Raw genomic sequence first — 17171 nt, forward strand, 5'->3', positions numbered from 1 at the left:
TCTGATTTATTTTTACGCTGGCGGGAATCTCACTTTTAAGCCTCACTCTAAATTTATTACTTCTGTCCTCCTCAAAACTGGTGGGACTGGAAAAGTTTATTTTAGGTGTAAGTAGTTGTACTGTGTATAGATGCTGGTGTGGGTAGTTCTCATGTGGCAGTGATCAAAGTAACCTGAGAAAGATGAAATAGCTTGGATATATATTTAATTACAATAAAATGGTACATGAGGGAACCTTTAGCCTGCTGAAAATACATTTGAGGCTAAGGATCAATACAGGGACACTTGTTTGATCGAGACAGTACATTTTACACATGGTTTTGTATCTCAAACAATATTATTGGACACATCTATCGTGAAGATAATCGATGATCATTCATTTTGAGTGCGGGCATGATAAAGAATAGGAAGGTCAAAAGCTATTCATTATACAGAGTTGACTGGAACAATATGAATTTAGTGGTCCTTCTATATTCTGTTGCGTTGACCACTTTAATCAAATCTTTCTTTGAAACATCAGTGGCAGATGCAATTTGTAAAGCAAAACCACCTATGCAATCTTATCTTACTGCAAATATTAAAACAGGTCATTCATTATGTGTGTATTAAAAGGGCATGTGTCATCCTGTATTCCTGTATTTGAAATTGAGAGACTTGGGTGAAGGGCCAAAATCATAGTGTTCACCAACACCAAGATTACAGAGTATGGTAGAGAAGAGAGATAATTCAGTAGAAACGTGTTGTTTATTTATTTTTGGTTTGATTTGTTTTATAAGCCTGCTTGAAAATATGATGGCATCCTTGATGGGTAGCATCGTTGCTACCTTGTTGTCTCATGCAAGTGTAAGGATGGTCAGGACCTACTGGGTTGTAGCCCATTGCTCCTAATCACTCTGGCTGAATCCTGCATTATAAGGTTAATACTTCGAAGTAACTTTGTTCTTTGCAGGCAATTTCACTCATCATGTTCATATCCCCAAACTATGAAAGGGATGACACATGCCCTTTCAGATACACTACAGAGGATAAAAATAGAGCATCTGACAAAAGATGTGATGTGCAAAGAACCGGAATCCAAGCAACGATTGCACAGTTAAATCATCTGCATGCACCCACTAGCCACTAAATAGCTTCCTTAGAGACCAAGCAAAAGAACAACAGGAGCCACGACAGACTGGCCCAATTTATTGTAAGAGCTAGTTTTACATCGAGGACAGTCTCTCACTCCTGATAGGATTTAACAAGAAGCCACATAAGTAGCACAGTCATCAAAACCACCATAAAGTTCAAGAAGAGCTCTTGTGTGGATCTATCCATGGTTATAGAGTGTTGAGGAGCAGGATGACACAACCAGTTCCACAGAAATAGATCACTTTAGATGAGCCAGCACTTCAGAAGAACAGCAGGCTGAACTGCACTCCAATGCACTCCACAAACCTTTAGGTTGTCTGAAATAAAGATTACACAGATCCTTCCTGTTAGTTTAGATGTTGTTTTGCATAGAACTGTCCAAACTGCTTTCATCATTTAACACATTGGAAAGGAATTAAATAGCATTTAAAACACATTTTGTCCTGTTCAGTATCATTTCTTCTTAAGTTCAAATCGTGCATTGTAGTTGGTGGGTATAGTGTGTCACTATGCGTTCCTTTCATTCCTGACGCCTCAATTCAAGTCCAACCCAGACTATGAGATGGTAGTCTCACATTTCTTAGTTGATTCCAAGGAGTTTAACTGAAATGACCTTGGACATCCCCCAGTGTACGTGGGGCCGCAGCAGGAAACTATCCATGGCTTGCAATGAACTGAACATCATACTCAGCAGCTTTACGAATCAGAAATGTAAAAGAAATGAAAACAAAATCATAGTTCAGGTTGATTTTCAAAACCAATGTTTGGAATCACCAAACATTGCTAGGATGCAATAAAGTCTACACTGTGCAGGAACCATTGCTTTGCTTCATGTTATACCTCTGGGCTGTTCAATACCAGTATTAAGTTAGCAAAATAGTAAATAAAAAATTTGATTTCCCCAACATTAACCTTGGATAGCACAAAAACATATTTTGAAAAGTGTATAATGTAACTTTACTAAAGATGGGAATTAGCCAGCAATGAAATGAGTTTAACAGTTGTGCAATAAATATGTTTATATTCGTCTGTAATCTGAGTACAATATTTGGCAACTGCTGCCTAAGTAAGGATGGTGCAGAAGTTTCAAGAGATTAAACTGACTTTCTTCATTAATAGTTGTATTCATTCTATTGAGAGATTAATTTAACATCTCAAACTGAAAACATGCTTGTTGCAACTGAAGTATTTTTCAAAACAACCAGACAAAACAACATAACTATAACCAACTTTGGCTAGTTTATTCTACGTACTTATGAAGTGTGTTCTGCAACTGTGAAATGTTATATTATCAGGTTAAAAATAAGTTTGATTTATGCTTGGAATTAGCACCACAGCTCTCAACATATGAGATAACATATGACAAGGCAAGGGATATTGAAATATTTGACCAGCCCTGGTCTAAAATTTCATCGAGTTTTAACACTCATATCTAGCTCTAACTAGAAACCTCTTCACCAGTATCACTGGATAGTTTATTTTAAATATTCAAGATTCTTTGTAAGATGGCTAGGAAATTAAGTAGGGGAAAGTAACTATACTACATAATTTTAAGAGCAGTAGTTATTTAATCTGCTTTGGACTGTTTATGTGCTTACTGCTTACAGATAACTTTCATTTGATTTCAAGAAACTAAATTGGATTGCATCTCCCCGACACAAAATCTCAAATTTGTCTTTAAATGTGATATTGAGATGTGAAAAAAATGGTTCCATTAGGCCAATTGCATTTAAAATATTAAATATTTTTGTAATTCACTGACATCAAGAAGCTTTACACTTTATTTTGATCTGGAATGCATTTAATCATTTCAGAGCTACATCGAGTATTTGACCTCTTAGCTGTTTATGAAATCCAAAAATATTCTAGTTTAAGTTACTTGCAAAACCAATTTTCTCTTTCGTTTCATGAGTATTATAAAAGAGAATTAGAGATGCTTATTGAAATAAAACATATGGTCACAATATTTTAATAGCAAACTAAAAAAGTTTAGTGTGAAATGGTTTGGCAGTCCTGAAAGGATAAATATCAATTATAGAGAGAACGTAATGCGATGTTTTGTTGATAACATTTCAAATGACTGAAAATAATACAATAACAGGAAAAGAATTATACATCTAAAATAGAATAAATTAACACTTATACATCCTCATATTATATTAGTTAATGTTCATGTTAAACTCCTAATGTTTTTGTTTGCTCTTGGAAAATAAATATCTTAAAAATAAGAAAGATGGGAAGTTCACACATCTCATTTTAAAAATGCTCGCCCTCATAATCAAATTCCTTCCACTAAATGCGACATCAGTTGAAGTTTTGGTTTTAGTTGAATTCATTCAGATAGTGTTTAGTTCATTATTAAAAGGTTTGAAAAAGTCTAGAACTTGGAAAGATTTACAAAGTCTGTAAAAAGCAACAGCTGTTACTTGCCATATTATTTCATTAACATGCAGCTTTATACTTTACCTGTGGAGTAATTATCTAAATGTTGTGGCAATGAATGCCTCTCCAGATCTGAGGAGATAGCTCTGCCTCATTCACTGCCTATCTTCAAGTGCCGTCTGGGCAGCAAGTCTCTGAACAGGATCTAAAGTAGTCCAAGAGGGAGGACAGCACGACATTTTTGGCAATAAAAGCAATGATGTCACATGTATAGCATGTCACTGAGAGGATGGGCCCAAAGGATTGGTGGCTTCTCTGAGTGACATTTAATTAAAATGCTTGTTATTATCTAACCTTAAAGAATCTGAACTGCAAAGATAATATACTTTCACAATGGAAAAAATAATAGGAAAAAGCAATGCAATTATTTAAATTCAAATAAACTTTCCATTTACGTACATACACAAACAGTGGGCGAAATTTTCTGTTTTTTTGCTCCAAAGTGTTGGCTCAGGCGAGAAAAGCCATGTGCAGTCTGCCAGTTGCACTGTAGTTTTTCCCGCCATATTTTCCAGCACTTTGACAAAGAATGCTGAAAGTGGGTCCCACACCCCGGTAGACCAGGTCCTCCAATCTAATAATAATAAAAATAAAAACAAAGATCACCCCCCCCCTCCCCACACACAGGGAACCCCCATATGCACACAGGGATTCCCTGATTTGAAGTTCACCAGAGGAAGCCACACCTGGCATGCTGGGTGCAATGCCAAGGGGCTGTGACAGGGCAATGCCTCCTATCCCTCCTCCCTGGGAGCTGTATTTACAGTGGGTTTCCTTCATCTGGTTCACAATCTGAATATGGGGGGAAATCAATGCAGTGAGGAATCCTGCTAATGATATGGAAATATATTTAAATGTGGTTCCTGATCTTTCTGGTTGTGAACTGTGGTATGTCACTGGCAGGAGCCGGGGACGTTTAAATCTTGAGATCTTGCTAGTAAGAATCTAATTTTGGGCCTTGTGAGATTTTGCACCCATACCGCCATTTACATCCATTGCAAATGTGGGTGGAAAATCATGGCCAATATAAATGTCAAAATAAGATTTTTTTCCTCTGATCAATTTTCATGAATGGGTTTGCTCTTTTTCTTTAACTTCCTAATCCAGACACCTTGAAACTGTTGATTGAGCAGAGAACCTGTTCTCAAATTGCCATGAGTGACTTTACTAGTTAGAACCCCAATATTTCAGATACAACTCTTCTCCCTTTTGGGGTGGTATTATGGTCTATGCTCCATGCCTGTCCACTTGAGGAGATGGTGGTGCAGTGGTATTGTCAGAGTATTCCAGAGACCTAGGGTAATCCGCTGGGGACCCAAGTTTGAATCCCATCATGGCAAATGGTAGAAGCCTGGATAGTTCAGTCGGTAGAGCTTCTAATCTGAGGGTCCATGGTCCAAGTCCCTGTTCGAGCACGGCTTGGGGCAGCACGGTAGCACAATGGTTAGCACTGCTGCTTCACAGTGCCAGAGACCTGGTATCAATTCCCGGCTTGGGTCACTGTCAGTGTGGAGTTTGCATGTTCTCTCTGTGTCTGTGTGGGTTTTCTCTGGGTGCTCCAGTTTCTTCCTACATTCTAAAAGACGTGCTGCTTAGATGCATTGACCAGAACAGGTGCCGGACTGTGGCAACTCGGGAAATTATTGTAACTTCATTGCAGTGTTGATGTCAGCCTTACTTGTGACTAATAAATAAACTTTAAACTCAGTAAGACAATCAGGGCAACATGGTACAGTGGTTAGTTAGCACTGCTGCCCCACAGCACCAAGGAACTGGGTTCATTTCTGGCTAGGGTGACTATCTGCACTCTTCCTGTGTCTGTGTGGGCTTCCTCCAGGAGTTCCAGCTTCCTCCCACAGACCAAAGGTGTTCAGATTAGGTAGATTGGCCATTCTCACCACCCTACCTGCCACAGGTATTTATGGGAATGACCACTGCACAGTCCTTGTGGAGACAAAGTCCCAGCTTCACATTGCGAATACCCTCCATCGTGTTGCATGGCACTATCACCATGCTAAATGGGATAGACTTCAAATAGAACTAGCAACTCAAAACTGGGCATCCATGAAGCACGTTAGACCATCTACAGCAGCAGAATTGTATTCGACTGCAATGTGTAATCTCTTGCCTGGATATTCCCCATCCTACCATTACCCTTAAGCCCGGGGACCAACCCTGGTTCAATGAAGAGTGCAGGAGAGCATGCCAGGAGAAACACTAGACCTAAAAATGAGGTGTCAAACTGGTGAAGTTACAACACAGGGCAAACAGAATTAGCAGTGAGTAATAGAGACAGCAAAGCAATTCCATAATCAACAAATAAGGTCCGTAATCCTGCCACATCCAGTTGTGAATTTTGATGGACAATTAAAGAACTCACTGGAGGAGGAGGTTCTACAAGTATCCCCATCTTCAATAATAGAGGAGCCTAGCACATCAAAAGATAAGGCTGAAGCAACAATCTTCAGCCAGAAGTGCTGAGTGAATGATCTATCACAGCCTCCTCCAGAGGATCCCCAGAATCACAGATGTTAGTCTTAGCCAATTCAATTCACTTCACATGATATCAAGAAATGGCTGAAAGCACTGGATATTGCAAAAACTATGGGCCCTGACAATATTCCGACAATAGTCTTGATGACTTATGCTCCAGAACTTGCCACACCCCTAACTGAGCTGTTCCAGTACAGTTACAACATTGGCATCCACTCAACGATGTGGAAAATTGCCCAGGTATGTCCTGTACACAAGAAACTGGAGAAATCCAACCCAGCCATGTACCACCCCGTAAGTCTACTCCTGATCATCAGTAAAGTGGTGGAAGTGGTCATCAGCAGTGTTATCAAGCAGAACTTACCTGGTAATAACTTGCTCACAGATACTCAGTTCCTGATCTCATTACAAACTTTTTTCAAACATGGACAAAAGAGCTGAATGCCAGAGGTGAGATGCGAGTGACTTCCCTTGATATCAAGGCAGAATCTGACCAGATTTGGCATCAAAGAGTCCTAGCAAAACTGAAGTCAATGGGAATCAAGGGAAAACTCGCTGTGAGTTGGAGTCAAACTGGCACAAAGGAAGATGGTTGTGGTGTTTGGAGGTCAATCATCTTATCTCCAGGAGCTCCTCAGGAGAGTGTCCTATGCTCAACCATCTTCAGTTACTTCATCAGAGGTCAAAGTGGGGATGTTCACAGGCAACAGCACAATTCAGCACCATGCACGACCTCTCAGATACTGAAGCAGTTCATGCCCTAACGCAGCAAGACCTGGACAATATCCAGGCTTAGGCTGACAAGTGGCAAGTAACATTCATGCCACACAAGTGCCAGGCAATGACCATCTCTAACAAGAGAGTATCTAACCATTGCCGTTTGACATTCGATGGCATTACCATTACTGAACCCTCCACTTTCAAATCCTGGTGGTTACTATTGACGAGAAACTGAGCTGGACTAGTCATACAAACACTGTGGCTACTAGAGCAGGTCAAAGGCTAGGAATCCTGTGGCAAATAACTCACCTCCTGATCACTCAAATCTGTCCACCATTTACATGGCACAAATCAGGAGTGTAATGAAATACTCTCCACTTGCCTGGATGAGTGCAGCTCCAACAACACTCAAGAAGCTTAGTGCCATCCAGGAGAAAGCAGCTTACTTGAATGCTACTCTTCCACAAACAACGATGAACTGTGGTTATGTGTACCATCTACAAGATGCACTACGGGAACTCACAGAGGGTCCTTAGACAGCACTTCCCAAACCCATGACCACTAGCTCAAGAGCAACGGATACCTTGAACACCACCGCCTAGGTTCCCCGCAAATCACCTGACCTGGAAATATGCCACTGTTGCTGGGTCCAAATCCTGGAATGCCCTCCCTAACAGGACTGTAGATGTACGTACACCTCAGGGACAGCAGTAGTTCAAGAAGGCAGCTCACCATCACCTTCTCACACTCTTAAGCACCCCCTCACATCTTTCCCAAAGTGGTGAGAGAAGCCAGATGCAATACTCTAATTGTGGCCTAACTAGAACCTTACACAGGTTCAGGATAACTTCCCTCCCTTGGTACGTAGTCAGGTCCCAGACACCTTATCCAGTGTCCCAAATCAAGGCGGATCTGAAAACTAGGTCCTGCCCTAAAGATTACAATCCCCATCAGGCACTGCTGCTCGCCATATCCAGGTTGCAGCACATTGCTTAATTGCTCTTTGGGTCCAGGACAAATGGTGCAAGCTGGCCTGGTTTCACCCCTCACCCCTTCCTTTCCCCGTCCTGCTGGTTCAGCTCAGTGGAGGAATCAGCCCAGCTACAGTTATCCTATGCCACAACCTCTCGTCTCAGGACCCAAAATCCAGAAAACCCCCTATCAGGTACACATCCGGTCCCAAGCTTCCTGGATACGGGGTGTGGTATCTATTTATGGAGCTGAAGATCCCAAACACTTTGCTAACTGCTCACACAACTTACCCTGTCGGTTTCAAAGATCTAATCAAATGAATCGCCAGATCCTATGCTTTGTAGAACTATGCTCTTTAGTCCACATTGCTTCTTTGTAATTCCTTCGATCAAAATGCATGAATCACACTTCTCGAAGTTAGGTTCCATCTACCATTTAAGATATAAGATGTTGAGAGGTATAGATTGGGTGGATTCGCAGAGGCTTTTTCCAAGGGCTGGAATGGTTGCTACAAGAGGACACAGGTTTAAGGTGCTGGGGAATAGGTACAGAGGAGATATCAGGGGTAAGTTTTTCACTCAGAGGGTGGTGGGTGAGTGGAATCGGCTGCCGTCGGTGGTGGTGGAGGCAAATTCGATAGGCTCTTTCAAGAGACTTCTGGATGAGTACGTGGAACTTAATAGAATTGAGGGTTATAGGTCAGCCTAGTAGGTATGGATATCACCGGTGCAACTTGTGGGCCAAAGGGCCTGTTTGTGCTGTAGTTTTTCTATGTTCACTTGTCTGTCCATTTTAATAGTCTATCTGTCCTATTGTAGCTGGTTGGTATGAGAAATAGGAAGTGACCAAAGATAAACATTTGGAGATTCCAAACAGAACTGGAAAGAGGAGCAGGAGATTCTCTAGCTACAAGCAGATGAATGCAAATGAACTAGGTGAGGGCAGACCCAAACTGGAATGGCTGAAACGTGGAATTGTGGGTAAAATGAGCAAGATTTGGCAGGCAAGAACACATTTAAGGACTTTGGAGATGGAGGGTTTGCAATGTCAGTGGAGTCAAAGGTCAGACATTTAATTTGGAGTGATGACGGTAGATTTGAAAGGAAGTGGAACAGAACCAGATGAGAAAGAATCTTTTATATTATCTGCTACCATCAATCAGCTCAGAATTAGGCTCAAAATGATATCCATCCCTGTCTTATGACACTGAGCATTCAACACTATCATTTAACACCAATCAGTTGTCCAATCTAATTGTTTGGACAATATGTTCAGAGTTTCAAAGTATCTGAATACAAAAAAAACTTCTTTTAATTACCTGTAAATCGTACCTCGCATTTTGCTTCCTCTAAAACACATATATAAAATACTTTTATAGTGCAGAAACTTATATTTTATTTCAAAGGTCTCATGTCAACGTAAACTATTCAGCTGAGCAGATAAAGTGAAGCAGTCAAAGACTCGTATCATTGTTGCCTGTTCAGTTATGAGTCTAAAAATGTCAATTTTATATCTTCCCCTAAAAGGAAAATACCTTATTGTGACTTGTCCAACATTATGAATCTGGCTGTGTCTTGTCAAAATATCAAGAATGTGATCAATGATCGAACATATGTAGATTTATAGAATGCTTTAATTTCTCCTTGCTGGCTGAACTGACAGGCTGTATTTTAGAGGGAGGGAGAAGTCCCAAAACTGGGGTCATATGTCATAGAGGTTTACAGCTTGGAAACAGGCCCTTCGGCCCAACTTGTTCCATGCCACCCCTTTTTTTAACAGATGGACGTCAAATTCTCCTTCAGCACAGAGCTCCAACAGCATCTACCTGGACAGATATAGTGTTCGCTGGAATTGATGCTCTGATATCTCCATAAAGTAGAGCCATTGTCAATAAACCCTTTTGACAGGGTAACATCTCCTGTGACCAATCTGCCCCCCCAATCCCATCCGTCTTCACCACATCAGCCTGTTGTTACTCTGGGGTGATGCAGTCTTGCTGTCTGGGACTGCATCTGTTTCTCACCTTCTTAACTTTCTTAAAATATGAGTGCATGAGAAACACTTGTTAATTGATGCACTCAGGGGTCAAAGCTTTGCAATCGCCAAACACCCACTGCATATCCTTCCAAAAATTTGTGCCACTTTACAGTACCTCTAGCTAATCCCTCCTGTGTGTTAATGCTGCTCACCCTCCCTGTGTTACAATGCTGTTGCCCTGAATAGCTTCAACCTTCAACCAACATTCACCCACCACTGATCTCTCACTTCCTTCCGGCTGGCAAATTACTGAAGCTCTGTGGAATAAAACAGTAAATACTGGAAATACTCAGCAGGTCGCAGTAGTATTTCTGACAGGCTCTATTTTCACGTGTGTGTGTGTGTGTGTGTGTGTGTGTGTGTGTGTGTGTGTGGGGAGCGGGGAGGAGAGGGGTACAGGAAACGACGCATACATGAGAGAAATCTGAGCTGAGCAGGGCCATTTTAACTCAATGCTGAGACCCCATTTTCACTGGAGCAAGGGCCTTATCCTGCAATGTGTGAGTTGCACATTCTTAGAGTAGACGGAAATGCTGGTGAAGATCTGTAGAAATGCCAATCTGTCAAATTATTTACATAACCTCCCCATGGTTCCTGAGGTCTGCCCATGTTGGAGGCTGGGTGAGTTGGTATGGAGGGTGTATGGGTGAAGGGTGTTTGATGATAGGATGAATTAGCACTAAATTTGCTTAGGGGCCATGGAGGTCTGTGGGGAGGGGCCATGAGTTGACATAGGTTAGCATTAAGTCATAGGAGCTATAAGGAGTTGTGAGGATGCCCTCTAGTTTTAGACTCCCCTAACTCTGGGAAAAGTTGTTGACTATCTAGCTGATCTGTGCCTCTCATTATTTTATAGATCTCTATAAGAGCACCCCTCAGCCTCCTATGCTCCAGAGAAAGAAGTCCCAGTCCATCCAGCCTCTCCTTATAACTCAAACCATCAAGTCCCGGTAGCATCTTAGTAAATCTTTTCTGCACTCTTTCTAGTTTAATAATATCCTTTCTATAACCAGGTGACCAGAACAGTACACAGTCTGAAATTGATGAACTCAATGTTGAGTCCAGAAGTCTGTAAAATGCCTAATCGAGGAGCAACACTGCCTCTTTCAGTTAGGCACATTACAACCTTCCAGATTCAATATTGCATTCAACAATTTCAGACCCTCATCTGTGCTCTATTTTATTTCAGTTTCCCTCCATTGCACACACTCTCAACCCTGCCCCCTAACCACCTCTGGGAACATTGCAGCAGGAACATATCAGGATTACACTCTGATACATCTCACCATCACATTGGCTGCCCCCCACCCCCCCGCCACCACCACCACCAACACCACCACCACACCACTTCCAAACCTGACATCCCAGGGCCAGTAAAACTTCTCCTGTTATTTTGCTTTTGACAGTCATTATAAAGTATTTGCAATTGTAAACACCTATCGCTAAGTTCTTGCCACTTTGAACAGACTCCAGCACTCTTGCTTCTCGCATAGTGCACGTACTAACACCTGTCGCTGACTGCTACACTCGTTATGGAACCTTCTAGAGTTCTCACATTGCTGGTTAAAATAACCCTTACACACTTTTAGAATGAAAATGTCTAACTTTATGTTTGAACACATGGCTCAGTATTTGTTTGCTATTTGAAGAAATTGGCCTAGAAGTCCAATGGCACCCCTAAAAAAGCAACAGCATCTGCAGCACAAACTGCATGCGCCTGCTAGTTTTGACTCAGGCAGCATTTAATACTTGTGCTGCTGCTGATTATAATAACACAGCGTTACCCGTGTCATTCATTAACTTCACAGCTTTCAGAGATGGGAGGTGGGGTTGGGACGTGAGGGTTAAAGTGGCTGAATAGTAAGCATCTTTCTAGTGAGATAAGTGCCACTTCGAGGCAAGTAAAAAAATTTGTAGGCGAAATACATTTTCAGTGCAGACGCTGAGTGCAGAAGGATCTGTGTGAAGGAAATAGGCTTGATTCTTCTTGGAGATGGGAAGTATTCTACACCTTAGACAAAATGATGCTGGAGTGCTGAATCCACATATCCAGCACCCACCATTTTCATCAGGGGATGGGGGGAGGGGGAAAGAGACTGAGATGTATTTTGTACACAAGAATTCAAGGACAAAAGAAAGAGGGGCAAGAGTAGACCACAAGGCGTGCTCCACTATTCAATTTGATTATGACTCTATCTTGTGTTTTAACTCCATTTTCCTGCAACTCCCCATATCTCATTACTCCCTGAGAGACCAAAATTCAGTCCGCCCTGGTCCTAAATGTATTCAACGATGGAGCATTCGCAATGACCTTCAGTGTCCTCCAAGGAGCTATCCTTGGTCCCTCCTATTTCTGATCTACATACTGTCCTTTGGCGACATTGTCTGAAAATGCAGAATCTGTTTCCATATGTACATTGATAATATTCAGCTCAGCCTTACCACCATCTCTCTCAACCCTCTCCACAATCTTAATTATCACCTCAATAAGTCTCACAACACCAGGTTAAAGTCCAACAGATCTATTTGGTAGCACGAGCTTTCGGAGGCTACCCGTTCATCAGGTGAGTGCAGGATTTGGTTCACAAACAGGGCATGTATAGACACAAACTCAATTACAAGATAATGATTGGAATACGAGTTCTAACTGGTAAGATTATCACCTCACCTGTCTGACATACAGGGCCAGATTCTCTGATTTCGCCCATAGCTGGGATTCACCATCTCACTGCAGTGATTGGCAGCAGTAGTGAAGCATGGGAGACTGGAGTATTCTGGCCACAGTCTTCGATGAACTGAAATTTCCTCCTACCAAATATTGGGAAAACTAAATCCACTGTCTTTAGTCCCTTTCATAAGGCCTATTCCCTAGCTACCAATTCCACCCTTCTCCCTGACAACTGTAACACAGAATCACAAGAAGGCAGTATGCAGGTGCAGCATGTAATAAGAAAGGCAAATGGGATGTTGTCATTTATTGCAAAGGAAGTGGAGTATAAAAGTAGAGAAGTGTTGTTCCAATTGTACAGGGTGTTGGTGAGACACATCTCATTGTGTATCGTGTCCAGTTTTGGTTTCCTTATATGAGGAAGGATGTGGTGGCATTGGAGGCACTTCGGAGGACGTTCACCAGATTGATTACAGGGATAAAAGAGTTGATGTATGAGGAGAGATTAAACAGTTTGGGCCTATACTTGATGGAGCTTGGAAGGATGAGAGAGGATCTGATCGAGGTATATAAAATTGTAAAAGGGACTGATAAAGTAAACTTCGGCCAAATGTTTCCTCTTTTGGGGCAATCTCAAACAAGAGGTCACAGGTGTAGGTTGAGAGCTGATAGATTTAAAACTGCGATGAGGTGGAACTACTTCTGACAGAGGAAGATGAATTTATGGAACTCACTGCCCCATAATGCGGTAGAGTCTAAATCGTCGAATGGTTTCAAGAAGGAGATGGATATATTTCTAATAAAAAATGGGATAAGGGGAAATGGGGAATAGATGGGGAAGTAGATTTGAGATCAGGGAGAGATCAGTCATGATAAGATTGGTTGGCAGAGTAGACTTGAAGAGCTGAATTTGCCTACTTCTGCTCCTAATTCCTATGCTCCAATGTATGAGATGGAACAGACTGTTTCCAACCTTACTGTCATAATGAGTTTCCAACCACATATCTGTGCCATCACTAAAACCTCCTATTTCTACTTCCATAACATTGCCCACTTCATTCATCCCTCAGAGCAGGTCAGAGGCTAGGAAAACTGCAGCAATTAACTCATCTCCTGACTCCCCAAAGCCTATCCACTATCTATAAGGTACAAGTCAGGAGTGTGATGAAATCATTGCTGCTTGCATGGATGGGATACAGCTCCAATAACATTCAAGAAGCTTGACACCTTCCAGGACAAAGAAGCCTGCTTGATTGGCACCACATCCACAAACATCCAGTCTCACCTGATGCTTAGCAGCAGCAGTGTGTACTCTCTACAAGATGCACTGCAGCAATTCACCAAAGATCCTTAGACAGCACCCTTCCAAACCACAACCACTTCCATCTAGAAGAACAAAGGCAGCAGATATATGGGAACACCACCACCTGCAAGTTCCCCTCCAAGCCACTCACCATCCTGACTTGGAAATATATTGCTATTGCTCTGCAGTCGCCGGGTAAAAATCGTTGAAGTCTCTCCCTAACAGCATTGTGGGTCAACCCACAGCACATAGACTGCAGCAATTCAAGAAGGCAGCTCATCACCACCTTTTCAAGGGCAACTAGGGATGGGCAATAAATGCTGGTCAGCCAACAACACCCATGTGCCACGAATGAATTAAAAAAAGAACTGCCAGCCAATCAGAGGCCAATGGTTCTTCTATACTCAATAGCACCACCAGGAAGGCAATGACTCCTGTTGGTACGATATTCACTCAAGGCCATGGATTGAGATTGAGATGGCCAGGTTGGGAGGAGAGATCAACAGTGAGGGCTTTTCAGTAACGCTGGGTCCGTCAATCAGGCACTGAGTGCCTTTGAATGAGGGAACTAACCCTGACACCCACAAGCAAATATGCCAGGATTTACTTGTCGTGGCCCCAATGTGACCTCCCCAGGTCCACCACAGATTAATGCCAGCAGTGGCAGAGTAAGGGCCTTAAATAGGCATTAATTGACTACCCAAGGGCCTCAATTAGCGATGGGACTGGAAGGTTCTCCATGGATTTGCCCCACTGGATTTAATTGTTGTGGAAGCAGGATGGTGGAATACTCCTCCACCAGTCTCCTACCTGAATATTTCCACCCTGGCTGCAAAACCTGCTACCAATGGGGCACAAGATTCCACTCTCCAATGCAGTCCTAATGGAGTACTGCACTACTGCAAAAAACTACAAAAGGTCGTGAATGTAGCCCAATCCATCACGCAAACCAGCATCCCATCCATTGACTCTGTCTATACTTCCTGCTGCCTCGGAAGAGCACCCCAAACATTCTTTCTTCCACCTTCTTCCATCGGAAAAAGATACGAAAGTCTGAGGTCACGTACCAACCAGCTCAAGGACAGCTTCTCCTCTGCTGCCATCAAACTTTTGAATGGACCTACCTTGCATTAAGTTGATCTTTCTCTACACCCTAGCTATGACTATAACACTACATTCTGCACTCTCTCATTTCCTTCTCTATGAACAGTATGCTCTGTGTAGCATGCAAGAAACAATACTTCTCACTGCATGTTAATACATGTGACAATAATAAATCAAATCAAATCAGAGATCTCATTGTTTGGATTAAACTGAGGTCCCATTTGCCCACTCAGCTGGATGTAGCTGTCACATTCTTGTCTGTGCAGCCTTGCTGTGTGTAAATTGGCTGCCACATTTCCTACATTACTGCAGTGACTAACTTAAAAAATATTACATTGGCTGTAGAGCACTTTGGGATGTCTGATGGTTGTGAATTTCACTGTTGAAAGACAACTCTCTTTTCTCCTGAACAGGTGCTGAAAATAATCAAAATTGTTAATAAAGTGCTGACACTTATTCCTAGAGAACTGGAATGCAATAGTACAGAAGATATGCTTCAGCTACACATGGTTATACCACAATGGGTTCACTTTATGTGTGTGGTGTGGGATATCCATCCTCCTGCATAAAAGCTGGTGGTAAGCCCGCCAGTACTTTTCCACCAGCCCCCACAGCTATGTAATGGCTATCTGGCCTTAATTGGTCCAAAATAAGACTACCGCCTCAATCAGAAAAGATGTCCTGCCTCTACAAGCTGGCAGAGCAAGATAGGGTGAGAGGGGAGACATGGGGGTGATTCTCCCATCCCACTGTGCTAATATGTTAGCATAGCGGGTGGGAGATTTCAGCAGGCCTGGACTAGCATGATCAGCACTGGGCATCCAACTGCAAGTGCTTTTCCCAGCGCCAGATTTCTTGCACCATAAGGTCCATGCTGGAAATAGGAACAGAGCTACATTAGGTATGCAGGGGTGGGGGGGTGTGGGGCGCAGCAGATTTCAATGTGATTAGCAGACCCAGAGGCTTCAGCCCTGGGCCCGCTAGCATCTCCCCCTGGCAAGAGTGCTTCACTCCAGTGGGGATTACATTAGCTCCCCACTTTTGGGAAGATAGCTGCCTGACCCTGCTGGAATGGAGGGGGGCCCTCCAGAGGTTGGACTTGGGTTAGTAACCCTGTGCATTGGCACCCTGGCACTGCCATGCTGAGCCCCGGCACTGCCCAAGAGGCAAGGTGCCAATACCCAGAGGGCACCTTGGCACTCCCCACTAGGCATAGAGCAGTGCCAAGAAGGGGGAAGGGGGGTAAAGTACTTGAGATGGGGCCTGATGAGGCAATCGGTGGGGGTGAGGAGTCTCACTGCCACTCCACATAGGGATTGATGGGGAAGGAGGGAGGTCAGCAATTGGTGGGATCAACCGGGGTGGTGGGAGAGCAAGGGGGTCAGCCTGCTAGTGGGGTTCAGGACTGCAGGAGGAGGCTGGAGATCGGGGTGGGCGGGAATAGTCAGAGGGCCAGCAGTCAGTCCATGGGAGGACAGAGGGCTGACATTGCGGGGGTCACGGGGCTGGCCAGCAAGTGAGCTGGCCAGCAATCAAAAGGCCAGCAGTGTGGGACCACTGCGCATGTGCTGATCTCTGCACTGACAGATTGGCTCATACACTGTGGTCATCTATGCTCTGGCCTCTCCAGCAGGATAGGCCACGCTGGTGGCCTCTGCATTGCAGAGTGTGGGAAATTCTTCTCTGAACTGCCATCGAAAAAACCAGCATGAATTACTCCAGTTTCCACCTGAATTCGACACTTAGAATTTTTTTGGGAAAATTCCGGTCAAAAACTTTGACCGGAACTTTAAGGGGGTCTTGGAACTTTTAGGGGGTCTTTGGAGCCGCTCCATCACCCTGGACCTCGCCACTAGGCTGCCAGCTTTTAAGGTTTCACCTTTCACCTTCTGAAACCATTGCTATCCATATATTGTAGTTTTTTAAAAAATCATTAATGGGATGTGGGTGTTGCTGGGCTATTGCCCATTCTTAATTACCCTTGAGAGGTGAGTAGTGAGCTGCTTTCTTGAACTGCTGAAGCCCATGTAGAAAAGGTACATCCTTCGTGCTTTTAGGAAGGGAGTTCCAGGACTTTGACCCAACAACAGTGAAGGACTGGTAATATATTTCTAAGTAAAAAGTCTGACAACACCAGGTTTTAGTCCAACCGATTTATTTGATAGTAAACTCACAAGCTTTCGAGGGGACTCCTTCGTCAGGTGAATGGAGAGTTCTGGCCTCAGACAGAGCATATAAAGCACAGACAGTTTAGAGATTACTGATTAGAATGCGAATCTTTACACCTAACCTGCTGTTCAA

The 17171-nt window shown here is 43.0% G+C and overlaps 2 protein-coding genes across 8 annotated transcripts in view; one reads left to right on the forward strand and one right to left on the reverse strand.

Annotated features, from left to right (window-relative positions):
* The window catches only part of kbtbd3 (kelch repeat and BTB (POZ) domain containing 3), a 151062-nt gene that overhangs the window by 39806 nt on the left and 94085 nt on the right, over positions 1–17171 (forward strand). The gene's annotated exons all lie outside the window — the stretch shown is intronic.
* On the reverse strand, positions 189–3713 carry sln (sarcolipin). The gene is made up of 2 exons (XM_080197910.1): positions 3598–3713; positions 189–1448 (listed from the first exon to the last, which is right to left on the reverse strand). Exon 2 carries the CDS (start codon positions 1315–1317, stop codon positions 1222–1224), a length of 96 nt encoding a protein of 31 aa, XP_080054036.1. The 5' UTR covers positions 1318–1448; positions 3598–3713; the 3' UTR covers positions 189–1221.

This window comes from Carcharhinus amblyrhynchos, chromosome 10, assembly GCF_965287045.1.
Source record: "Carcharhinus amblyrhynchos chromosome 10, sCarAmb.v2.hapA, whole genome shotgun sequence".
NCBI classification, from domain to species: domain Eukaryota; kingdom Metazoa; phylum Chordata; class Chondrichthyes; order Carcharhiniformes; family Carcharhinidae; genus Carcharhinus; species Carcharhinus amblyrhynchos.

Bases quoted from the DNA above. Each gene is read 5' to 3' on its own strand.
- sln (XM_080197910.1), bottom strand. From the start codon at position 1,317: ATGGATAGATCCACACAAGAGCTCTTCTTGAACTTTATGGTGGTTTTG.